This window comes from Stomoxys calcitrans, chromosome 2 (genome assembly GCF_963082655.1).
Source record: "Stomoxys calcitrans chromosome 2, idStoCalc2.1, whole genome shotgun sequence".
In the NCBI taxonomy this organism is placed as follows: domain Eukaryota; kingdom Metazoa; phylum Arthropoda; class Insecta; order Diptera; family Muscidae; genus Stomoxys; species Stomoxys calcitrans.
The window spans coordinates 134094150-134107756 of record NC_081553.1 but is presented as its reverse complement, the minus strand read 5'-3'; the positions used below and the strand labels follow the sequence as shown (position 1 = coordinate 134107756).

General features: G+C 39.7%; 1 protein-coding gene across 5 annotated transcripts in view; it reads right to left on the bottom strand.

Annotated features, from left to right (window-relative positions):
• LOC106096077 (acetylcholinesterase) overlaps positions 1–13607 on the bottom strand; it is a 451106-nt gene that overhangs the window by 199926 nt on the left and 237573 nt on the right. For 4 of the 5 annotated variants that reach the window (XM_059361337.1, XM_013263626.2, XM_059361335.1 and 1 more), the window contains one exon: positions 10775–12489. In XM_059361337.1, the coding sequence (XP_059217320.1) occupies positions 10775–11256 (482 nt within the window). In that variant the 5' untranslated portion in view covers positions 11257–12489. 5 annotated transcript variants of the gene reach the window in all.

Here is a 13607-nt window from a genome sequence, read left to right as displayed (position 1 = left end):
TGAAATTTTGCACGACGTGTTTTGTTATTATATCCAACAACTGTGCCAAGTATGGTTCAAATCGGTCCATAACCTGATATAGCTGCCATATACACCGATCTGGGGTCTTGACTTCTTAAGCCTCTAGAGTGCGCAATTCTTATCCGATTGCAATGAAATTTTGCACGACGTGTTTCGTTATTATATCCAACAACTGTGCCAATATGGTTCAAATCGGCCCATAACCTGATATAGCTGCCATATAAACCGATCTTGGGTCTGGACTTCTTGAGCCTCTAGAGGGCGCAATTCTTATCCGATTTGCTGAAATTTTGTGCGACGGATTCTCTCATGACCATTAACATACGTGTTTATTATGGCCTGAATCGGTATATAGCCCGATACAGCTCCCATATAAATCGATCTCTCTATTTTACTTCTTGAGCCCACAAAGGGCGCAATTCTTATTCGAATTGGCTGACATTTTCCACAGGTCTCCAACATATAATTTAATTGTGGTCCAAACCGGACCATATCTTGATATCGCTCTAATAGCAGAGCAAATCTTTTCTTATATCCTTTTTTTGCCTAAGAAGAGGTGCCGGGTAAAGAACTCGACAAATGCGATCCATGGTGGAGGGTATATAAGATTTGGCCCGGCCGAACTTAGCACGCTTTTACTTGTTTCTGATGTTCACGACGGGATTTGAATCAAGGCGTTCGGCGTTATAGGCGGACATGGTTTCTTCTGTCTCACGGTCACTAAATGCAATGCTATCAAAATGAAATTTGTAGCATTTTTGTATTTAGTAGCTTTATTCCCACAGAAAAGACGATAAAATGATGTGTTTCCATCCGATTTAGACAAAATTGCCAATAGTATGTTATTTCAGCCAACATAATGTGGCAGTTAGTTAGTTAGATTCTGTGTCACTTAAAATTAGTGCTTTCGATTGAGAATTGAGTAACTCATTGGGGTTACACAGAATTTATGTTTTTTTTCTCGTTTTATCCTACACCACTTTTGTAATACAGGGTAGCATTACATTGTGTATCTCTTCTTCATGGCCCAACAGGTGAAAATCATTTAAATCATTCCACCGATATGAACTTTCAGGACTATAGTAACCACAGTTTCTTATCCAATTTGGCAATCGAAGTTTTTCCGAGTCATCATCATCAATATTTTTAAAATCCAAAAATTGGGCATTCCTACTTCTTGATTCGAAGTTGAAGTGTATAAAAATTCGTATTGGAAACTTTGACCGGTTACTGAAAAATTAAAACTCCGCCTTTCACACTTTCTGAAAGGTTACATGACTCAATTTGGTTGCTTCTGATTTTAAATTTTCCAAACCCATAACTGAGAATCAGTTAAAAGAAAGGGGGTCCGTCCACCAATCGTTTAATAAACCAAGGCAAAGCACATGCCTGCAGTCCTTTATCTTTGCCAGAATAGCCCAGTTATGGAAAGAGTTCTTTTTGACGAAATGCCGCATTGAGGCAAATTTATGCTAGGAGTGACGTCATTGCATTGACGTCACAAAACCATCCGGAGTCTAGAAAATACAACAGCCAACCAAACAACTATTAAAACGTTCTCAATACTTGCGCTTGGTAAATATCAACAAACTGAGTGAAATGAAAACGAAAAATTTATGCTAAACGCCACAACAACAGCATCATCAAGGATTTATACACCCAAAGTAGAGAGGCGAAACGTAGAGAAACAGAATGAGTGAAGAATACAAAAAGAGAGAGAGAGGGGAGGCAATGGGTCACGAAAACTGGGTTAAACTATACCAGGGAAAAATTAAATATTTATGAGCAGCTAAACTCTGACATACAAAACGATTCCACCGATGCATGTCAGCCAGCCTGCCAACCCCTTTCCAAAAGCAGGCACTCTGTTAGAAGCACCAATAATGCCATTACCAGTGGCTCAAACCATGAAACCAGCATCTCATGCTGCTCTTCTGCGCGCACTGTTCAGTACATAGAAGGCAAATGCCACAATGATTTGTGCGGCATCATTTGCAATGCAAAAGGATCACTGCCGTGTGGTAGCATTGGAATGTTGAATTAGAGATGGCGTGATATTCAATCCATGGCTACCGATCGACCAATATACCTTTCCGAGAACCCAGATTTTTACGATAATAAACTAACATAGCTACATAGATAAGTAGATATAGATCTCATATATAACAATCTGCCAATTAGATTTTTAAGGCCCTTGAGACATTATTATACCCTCCACCATAAGATGGGGGGTATACTAATTTCGTCATTCTGTTTGTAACTACTCGAAATATTCGTCTGAGACCCCATAAAGTATATATATTCTTGATCGTCGTGACATTTTATGTCGATCTAGCCATGTCCGTCCGTCTGTCCGTCCGTCTGTCTGTCGAAAGCACGCTAACTTCCGAAGGAGTAAAGCTAGCCGCTTGAAATTTTGCACAAATACTTCTTATTAGTGTAGGTCGGTTGGTATTGTAAATGGGCCATATCGGTTCATGTTTTGATATAGCTGCCATATAAACCGATCTTGGGTCTTGACTTCTTGAGCCTGTAGAGTGCGCAATTCTTATCCGATTGGAACGAAATTTTGCATGACGTGTTTTGCTGTGATATCCAACAACTGTGCCAAGTATGGTTCAAATCGGACCATAACCTGATATAGCTGCCATATAAACCGATCTTGGGTCTTGACTTCTTGAGCCTCTAGCGTGCGCAATTCTTATCCGATCAGAATGAAATTTTGCACGACGTGTTTTGTTATGATATCCAACAACTGTGCCAAGTATGGTTGAAATCGGTTCATAACCTGATATAGCTGCCATATAAACCGATCTTGGGTCTTGACTTCTTGAGCCTCTAGAGTGCGCAATTCTTATCCGATTGGAATGAAATTTTGCACCACGTGTTTTCTTATTATATCCAACAACAGTGCCAAGTATGGTTGAAATCGGTCCATAACCTGATATAGCTACCATATAAACCGATCTTGGGTCTTTATTTCTTGAGCCTCTAGAGTGCGCAATTCTTATCCGATTGGAATGGAATTTCGCACGACGTGTTTTGTTATGATATCCAACAACAGTGCCAAGTATGGTTCAAATCGGTCCATAACCTGATATAGCTACCATATAAACCGATCTTGGGTCTTTATTTCTTGAGCCTCTAGAGTGCGCAATTCTTATCCGATTGGAATGGAATTTCGCACGACGTGTTTTGTTATGATATCCAACAACTGTGCCAAGTATGGTTCAAATCGGTCCATAACCTGATATAGCTGCCATATAAACCGATCTTGGGTCTTGACTTCTTGACCCTCTAGAGGGCACAATTCTTATCCGATTTAAATGAATTTTTGCGCGAAGTATTTCGTTATGATATCCAACAACTGTGCCAAGTATGGTTCAAATCGGTTCATAAACTGATATAGCTGTCATGTAAACAGATCTGGGGATTTGATTTCTTGAGCTTCTAGAGGGCGCAATTCCTATCCGATTTGGCTGAAAATTTGCATGACGTATTTTATTTTTACTTTCAACAATTGGGTCAAATAAGGTTCAAATCGGTTCATAATCTGATATAGCTGCCATATAAACCGATCTGGGATCTTGACTTCTTGACCCCTAGAGGTCGCAATTATTATCCGATATGCCTGAAATTTTGTACGATGGATCCTCTCATGACCATCAACAAACGTGTTTATTATGGTCTGAATCGGTCTATAGCCCGATACAGATCCCATATAAATCGTTCTCTCTATTTTACTTCGTGAGCCCCAATGGGCGCAATTCTTAAACGAATTGGCTGAAATTTTACACAGGCCTCCAATAATAATTTAATTGTGGTCCGAACCGGACCATATCTTGATATCGTTTTAATAGCAGAGTAACTCTTTTCTTATATACTTTTTTGCCTAAGAAGAGATGCCGGGAAAAGAACTTGACAAATGCGATCCATGGTGGAGGGTATATAAGATTCGGCCCGGCCGAACTTAGCACGCTTTTACTTGTTTTATATTCGTTTTGAATGAAATTATTTGCCACACAGCAAAGGTAACCTTGCTTTATGCGCGAGTAACTGGGGGATTCTAAGAGCATAATAGGTTTAAAATAAAAGAAAACAAAAGTGTTTATGAGGACATACACGCCGGTTATGACAATATGGAACGCAATTTAAGGCTATTTGAGAGTATATCACAAAAATAAGCCTACTAACTCCAAGGAAAAATTGGATTGGAATAAAAAAGAGCTTTAAAGGAAGATATTTGGGCGTAGAGCACTTGCATCCAAATTTGCGTCAACTGTCAAACGTTGAGAGAAATATGGGGCTCCCAAATAGGGTTGACTTAAGGGTATGTAGCTTATAAATGTGATATTAAAGCTAGAACCTATTGTCTGGGCGCCGTCCTACCCTAAAATCCCTCGCGCCACTCACATGGACCTATCAGGATAAAATGGGAACTAGAGGCCAAAGTTATTTGACTGTACCATCTAGTTTTAGTTTGACCAACAAGTGTTTTAATTAGTTCAGAATCAAACCGACTTGAAAAGGGTTTAGTGGCGATAATCGAACAGACTTATAACAAGTAAAAGCGTGCTAAGTTCGGCCGGGCCGAATCTTATATACCCTCCACCATGGATCGCATTTGTCGAGTTCTTTTCCCGGCATCTCTTCTTAAGCAAAAAAGGATATAAGAAAAGAGTTGCTCTGCTATTAAAACGAGATCAAAATATGGTCCGGTTCGGACCACAATTAAATTATATGTTGGAGACCTGTGTAAAATTTCAGCCAATTCGTATAAGAATTGCGCCTTTTGGGGCTCACGAAGTAAAATAGAGAGAACGATTTATATGGGATCTGTATCGGGCTATAGACCGATTCAGACCATAATAAACACGTTTGTTGATGGTCATGAGAGGATCCATCGTACAAAATTTCAGGCATATCGGATAATAATTGCGACTTCTAGGGGTCAATAAGTCAAGATCCCAGATCGGTTTATATGGCAGCTATATCAGGTTATGAACCGATTTGAACCTTATTTGACACAGTTGTTGAAAGTAAAAATAGAATACGTCATGCAAAATTTCAGCCAAATCGGATAGGAATTGCGCCCTCTAGAAGCTCAAGAAGTCAAATCCCCAGATGTGTTTATATGACAGCTATATCAGGTTATGGACAGATTTCAACCATACTTGGCACAGTTGTTGGATATCATATCAAAACACGTCGTGCAAAGCTTCATTCTGATCGGATAAGAATTGCGCACTCTAGAGGCTCAAGAAGTCAAGACCCAAGATCGGTTTATATGGCAGCTATATCAGGTTATGGACCGATTTGAACCATACTTGGCATAGTTATTTGATATCATAAAAAAACACGTCGTACAAAATTTCATCCCAATCGCATAAGAATTGCGCACTCTAGAGGCTGAAGAAGTCAAGACACAAGATCGGTTTATATGGCAGCTATATCAGGTTATGGACCGATTTGAACCATACTTGGCACAGTTGTTGGATATCATAAAAAAACACGTCGTCGTATAACAAAACACGTCGTGCGAAATTCCATTCCAATCGGATAAGAATTGCGCACTCTAGAGGCTCAAGAAATAAAGACCCAAGATCGGTTTATATGGTAGCTATATCAGGTTATGGACCGATTTCAACCATACTTGGCACTGTTGTTGGATATAATAAGAAAACACGTCGTGCAAAGCTTCATTCTGATCGGATAAGAATTGCGCACTCTAGAGGCTCAAGATGTCAAGACCCAAGATCGGTTTATATGGCAGCTATATCAGGTTATGGACCGATTTGAACCATACTTGGCATAGTTATTTGATATCATAAAAAAACACGTCGTACAAAATTTCATCCCAATCGCATAAGAATTGCGCACTCTAGAGGCTGAAGAAGTCAAGACACAAGATCGGTTTATATGGCAGCTATATCAGGTTATGGACCGATTTGAACCATACTTGGCACAGTTGTTGGATATCATAAAAAAACACGTCGTACAAAATTTCATCCTAATCGGATAAGAATTGCGCACTCTAGAGGCTCAAGAAGTCAAGACACAAGATCGGTTTATATGGCAGCTATATCAAAACATGGACCGATATGGCCAATTTACAATACCAACCGACCTACACTAATAAGAAGTATTTGTGCAAAATTTCAAGCGGCTAGCTTTACTCCTTCGGAAGTTAGCGTGCTTTCGACAGACAGACGGACGGACGGACAGACGGACGGACATGGCTAGATCGACATTAAATTTCACGACGATCAAGAATATATATACTTTATGGGGTCTCAGACGAATATTTCGAGTAGTTACAAACAGAATGACGAAATTAGTATACCCCCCATCTTATGGTGGAGGGTATAAAAATGAGACCCGATAGAATGGAATTTTTAACCTCCAATTTGTATATGTGATACCATTTTAAATTGCACATTTACCCAATAACATTCCATTAGTAGAAGACGGCAAAATTCTCACTTAACTATGGTAAAGAAACGCCGACTATTTAATTCCATACAGCACTGCATGAAAATACTGCCACTTTTAATCAAAACATGTAAAGAAAGGCAAAATTCGGGCGGTGCCGCCTATATAATATCTTGAGTCCGTAGTTTTATACAAAGTCGAATTTGACATTCATTATTTGCCAATGCGGTGGTATCTATTATATAAAAATTAAATTGTTGCTCCCCAACCCCTAAAAACACCACCGGTTTGGGCAATATGGGTATCAATTAAAAGTAGAGTTCAAATCTGACATAAAAATTGGTGTGTGAGAGGCGTCCCCACTCCTAAAAACCCCTGCAGGACATATTTACTGATTGGACAATATGGGACTCCAATAAAGGTTTTGGGGAGTTAGATACGAATATGGTATTAAAATTTGAGCCCAAGTACCTAGGGGGCTGCCCCAGGACCAAAATCGCCATAAAAGTAGTGCCCAAAATCAAAAGTGGGACCTTCGGGAAAATATAGGATTCCAATATAAGGTAAACGGTAATGTATGAATATGATATTAAAAATTCAATCCAAATATCTAGGCAGCCGTCCCAAGCCCAAAACGGCCCCAAAAGTACTGCCCAAAATCAAAGTGGACCTATCAGGACAATATGATACTCAAATGAAAGAAGTAAAATATGAATATGATGTCAAACAATGAATCCAATTCTAAGGGCGTCGCCCCAAGCCGAAAACCGCACCAAAAGTGAGTCACGTCTTGCCGTTCAGCAAGACATGTAGATCTCGACAATAAAGGAAACAAATAAATTATCTTTTGGGTCTTAGATCTAACATCCAAACTTTAATGGGTGGACCCTTCCCGTACTCTATTTTCAAAAACGCCAGATCTCGGAGTGGAAATTTGGTTTGGAATTAATAACTCAAAAACAGATATTTGGTATCCATATTTATGATAGGATATCTAGCGGGTCCGCCCAAAGCCCGTCAAACGGAAATATAGACCAATAATGACACTATGGGACTCATATGGAAGGTTTTTGATACTAGAGCACGAATCTGATATATGGGGGTCCGTCTTACAACCAAAAATATCCCCATACCGGACATATTTACCGACCATAGCAATATAAGCATAAAATGAAAGGAATTTATGAGTAGAGCACCAATATGATATCCACAATGGGGCGAAATATCTGAAAGGCCGTATCAGCACCCCTAAAAAGAACTTATTTCCTGACCATGCACGTATAGGGCTTAGATGAAATACGAGAGTGAAAGAAGGTGCAGCGGAGGGGCCCTGTTTAGCTAGTTTTGTTATAAAATTCAATTTTGAAAACATATAATGACTTTAAAACGTCGACTCTGCATGTATGAATGCAAAATGCCAAATAATTGATTGAAAATGTTCGATTTTCCATAAAAGTTCTGAATTAATAGGTATAAATTGGGTGATATCATCAAATGGACTTCAAATAAAAATCGTAACCGATATCGGCAGAGTTTTCGCATAGGAAAGAAAATAATTCAAACCTTATTTCGAGAAAACCTGTCCATAAATGTGGTGATTTCCTGCAATATACATATATATGGGCTATATCGAAATTGTCACCGATTCTGGTTAAATTACGCACAGTGGGAGAAAAACGGGAAAACATAGTAAAAAATATGTCGTGATATCTCTTTGAAATTTGATATGATATCTCTTTGAAATTTGGAATGGTTAAAGCTGAGGTGTTAGTGAAAAATTGTCAATTGTCATCCCCGAAGGATGGGGGTATATTCGTTTTGTAATTCCGTTTGCAACACATCGAAATATCCATTTCCGACCCTATAAAGTATATATATTCTTGATCAGCGTAAAAATCTAAGACGATCTAAACATGTCCGTCCGTCTGTCCGTCTGTCTGTTGAAATCACGCTACAGTCTTTAAAAATAGAGATATTGAGCTGAAATTTTGCATAGATTCTTTTTTTGTCCATAAGCAGGTCAAGTTCGAAGATGGGCTATATCGGACTATATCTTGATATAGCCCCCATATAGACCGATCCGCCGATTTAGGGTCTTAGCCCCATAAAAGCCATATTTATTATCCGATTTTGCTGAAATTTAGGACAACGAGTTGTGTTATGCCCTTCAACATCCTTCGTCAATTTGGCCCAAATCGGTCCAGATTTGGATATAGCTGCCATGTAGACCGATATGTCGATTTAAAGTCTTGGCCCCATAAAATTCGCATTTATAATCCGATATATCTGAAATTTGACAAAGTCTTATGTTAGGCTTTTCGACATCCGTGTCGTATATGGTTCAGATCGGTTTATTTTTAGATATATCTACTGTACTTATTAGTATTTGGTCCAAATCGGAACATATTTTAATATAACTGATATGGGACATAAGTTATGAATTTTTTACCGAATTTTGATGAAAGACGGTTTACATATATACCCGAGGTGGTGGGTATCCAAAGTTCGGCCCGGCCGAACTTAACGCCTTTTTACTTGTTTTTAAATAATCCAGACTATTCAAATGGTGCAAGTTCGGGCAGCTGATATTTGCTTTTTTGATTCAGGGAAAAACAGGGAAAAAGAACCACGGTGGACCAAGTCAGACATTTTAGACCCACTCTGCTGACAGTTATATCTTTATTTTTTGTTCCTATTTAAAAGTTACGGTACTAACCATACGTTCATGTCTGTACACCTTGCAAATGCAAATTTTGCCCATGAACATTCCAGTAAGGAACAGGGGCGAACTTCTCACATATCAATGAGTGCAGTCCGATTCAAGTTTAAGCTCAATGATAAGGGACCTCCTTTTTATAGCCGAGACTGAACGGCGTGCCACAGTACGACACCTCTTTGGAGAGAAGTTTTACATGGCATAGTACCTCACAAATGTTGCCAGCATTAGGAGGGGAACATTTTTTCTGATCTGGGCGGACATGCTAACCTCTGCGATACGATGGCCTCCCCCTTACCCTTATTTTCAGAAACGCCAGATCTCGGAGATGGATGGTGCGATTTAAGTACCCTATAGTACCCTAAAAATAAAAATTTGGTATCCAAATTGCGGGTGGGGTACCTAGGGGAGCCGCCCCACCCTAAAACCTACCAATTATATATATTTTCACGACAATATGGGACTCAAATGTGAGATATTTAGGATAAGAAAACGCGTCTGATATCCAATTGTTGGACCAAGTGTTAGGGGCCCACCCCAACGACCACGTTTCTGGGGGTCCATCCCTTCCCCAAAACAGCCCCCAAACAGGCCTTATTTACGGACCATGGGAATACGACCTATCAATATGGGACTCAAATGAAATGACCTTGGGAGTAAAGCACGAATCTGATATCAATATTCAGGAAAAGTGTCTATGGAGCCACCCTACCCCCACAACACCACCCTTTCCCAAAATACTCCACAAACAGCAATTTTTTACTGGCCATCGCAATATTGGGCTCAAATAAAGATATTTGGGAATACGGGAGTACGAATTTGATATCCAAATGTAGGACCATGTATTTAGGGCATCACCCCTTCCCCAAAACACCCCCAAAGGGTTAACATTTTTCGACCATGCTAATATGTGGCTCAAATGAAAGGTATTTGAGATTAGAAAACGAATTTGATAACCTATTTTGGGGCCATTTGTTTGGGGAACGCCTCATCGTGTAAAATCCACTAAACGAATGGCAATGTGGGGTTTAAATAAATGGTATTTGAAAGAAAAGCACGACGCTGATATACTTTTCAGGGCCAAGTGTCTGGGGGACCATCTCACCCCCGAAAACACCCCTAAATCAAATTTCATGAGAATATCGAGCTGAAATAAGGCATTTTATATCAAAACTTAAATTCGTAGACCAATAAAGATCATATGGGGTTCTGATAAAGGCACTTATATTGTAAAACTGTTTGTCAAGTGATATACTATCTTCGTAGCATTGTATTTCACTAAAAACTCTTTAATTGTCGAAAATAAATATTCCAAGGAAAATTTTGTTTCATATAAAATAAAAGTAGGCGCAGCGGAGCGGGCCCGGGTCAGCTGGTTTGTTATATACATCACACAAAAACGAAGCAGATTTTTAAATTCGTAATTAGATCTCACTAATGACTTCTATATATATATATATTTAATTTATTTATCTGAATTTTTTTTAAATTACATATTACATTATACGGCACCATCAGTTATAATGCAATGGCCGAAGATTGTAATTCCTATTGTGAGCCGATAATATGCCAACATTTTTAGTACTAAACCAAGCGACTACTTACCTCTCCTGCACACATGTTGCTGGCAGTCGAGTTGCATCTAGGACACCATGCCACGGCTCTGCAGGTACAGGTTTGCGAAAACGTAAATCATCGACGGGTGGCTTGGCATATGGAATGCCGGTGAACACATGCACCTCACGACCCTGCACCGTTACCGAACGACCACGCACCGGCCCACTTGTCGTTTGCACAATGAGGTGATCCGTCATGGCTGACGCTAGCGCCGTCATACGTAACAGGATAACGAGTGTGGCAAGCAAGCCGCGACAAATGTCATTGTTACGCGTGGCAAGGAGGTAAGATACTAAACCGAAGGAAGAAGGGCGGGACAAGGAAGATGTTAACGAGGATGATGATGTTGATTTTTTTAATGAATACAATGACGACGATGACTGCGATAGACGCGACGACGACGACGACAACGGCGACTGCGATTGCGACGACGAGGATGACGACAATGACGCTTTTATAGACCGAGCCATAATAAGGGTGCACGCGCCACTGCTGTGAAACGACCGCAAATTAATCAAGACCACCGGGGCAAAGCGAATTAACGCGCGACCGTAAACACTTTGACGTCACTTTATTCACTTGGTTAGATCTGTTAGAATTGTTACTGTTATTTATTGTTGTTGGTTTTTATATTTGTATCTTGCTGGAAAGGCTTCTTTGCCAGATCATCTATCGGCGACTAGCACAATCGCTGTGCCCAGTCAAGCCGACTTTGTCACTTTTGTGCTACCCTACGTAGCAGACACTCGTCACTTGCTCTTAGAACTTTGTTTTGAACACAACGAGCACACGAGTTGCATGCAAATGCAGCAGCTGGTTGCGACCTCGCCAGAACAATTATGAAGTGGGAGAGACTTGTGGTTGTTTGAATGTGTGTGTGTGTGTGAGTGTGCACGTTTGAGGAGAGCAATGTTCCAATTCCCCTTGAGGTTTGATCTTACGTTTCGCCTTGGTAAGAAGAAGTGTTAAGGCTGGAGGGATTTTTTCTAATGCATCGATGACTCTGTCAACTAGTTTGAAGCCCCCTATTGTCCTTGGCACATACCCAGCAGCTGTTGATTGTTATGCTACTAATGGTTGCCCAAGTTTCCCTCTTAGTGTTTCTATTGAGAGCAAAGTTATTGTTGTTGTCGTTGTTGCCGGCAAACAAGGGTCTTTTTTAAACTTTTTATTTACTTGATTGGTTGCTTTCTTCTTGACTTTTCTTTATTATTGTCGAGAAACTATGGCAGGATGACGTTAACCCAAAACTACATGCCTATAATGGAAGGGCGATAGGCTTCTTAGCGTCTCCGTGCGCTGTAGCAGCACCTAAACTTCGTTTCGCCCAGACTGCGGCTGGCTTCTGCAGTTTGTGTGTTTAGCGTTCCACAATTGTTCCTCACACACATCCGCATTTGTTCTGGGATTGGCGGTATATTCTCTGAAAGTATTTTCGACTCTCGCGGTGCACGGGCAAAGGGATTCCTCTTGGCTGTCTGCTGTAACTAAGTTATGGCTATGATTTATTATCCTATAGCCAAAAGCACTTCTCCTTTTCGGTTTCTGGTGCTTGACGCACTTTGTTTAAGTGATTCTTGTGGTGAATTCTCTCTATTGGCCACCTATCTGTGTTTAAAAAATATTTTAAATTCACTTCGGCTGCTTCTGTGCTTTCCTTTGGTAAACCGCAGACATTTGGTTTATAACCGGCTCTCCGCTATCTGCAAAAGCAAGGGGAAAAAGAGAAGAGAAAAACAGAATGAATTAACCATTTTATTAACACAACATGTAGTTCTTTACGCATTGCTTTACGCCATACTATAAAGAAAATTTTGTTTTTTTTAATAGAGGAACGCATAGTCTCCACCTTTTTTCCTATTGATCCCAATAAACAAAATACAATACGAAAGGTTATGGCGATTGGTTACCGATAAATCATGTCGCCACGACGTCCAAAATTGGATGTAGTTGGATGTAGGCTTGCCAGATGGTAGGGATTGGTCGGGATTATCCCGACTTTCAGTGGCAATCCCGACTCCCGAGTATTGGGAAAAATATCGCAAAATCTCAACTTTTAAATCGTACTCAGTAATCGAATGAAATTTCAATATTAATGTCATTGCATATCGTTCAACTCTCATATAAAATACACATAATGCTGCTTACTTTCCTTGGTGCAATCAAATATACGTACAAGTGTAGTCGTCCAAATTCATTAGCCGCAGTGCATTTTTCTTCTAATAAGAAAGTATGACTAAATAGTACTCGCTTTCAGCAGAACTTCCAAGAATCTGGCATGCTTTATGGCTACTACGGCAGTCTTCGAGCTGTTTATGACACATTACCCAAAGGTTTGCTAAGCGACAAAAAATGGTCGCATTTTTCAAAACGCGGTAAAGCAAATCGCTAAAATTATTCAAACTAATCTTTTTTATAATTTCTCGAATTAATTCCAGCGTGAAATCATTTAAATTCAATACATTTAATTAAAAAATGGTATAGCACAGAATGTGTTAAAAGTTCGGCAACCGTTTTAAAAACACTTTGACTGGCATTGTGGATCGCGATTTCTGATACGCCACATATCTTCATCAACACCTTTGTCAAATTGATAAAGGTGTTCTACAAACTATATACGCTTTGATCTTTTACATTTTCTATTTTCAAATTTTGTCCAAGAACATTCATCTGAGGAACAGTGGCAAACTTCTCAAATATCAATGATTGCAATCCGCTTCAATTTTAAGCTCAATGATAAGCGATGTCCTTTTTATAGTCGAGTTCGAACGGCGTATCACAGTGCGACACCTCTTTAGGGAGAAGTATTTACATGGCATAG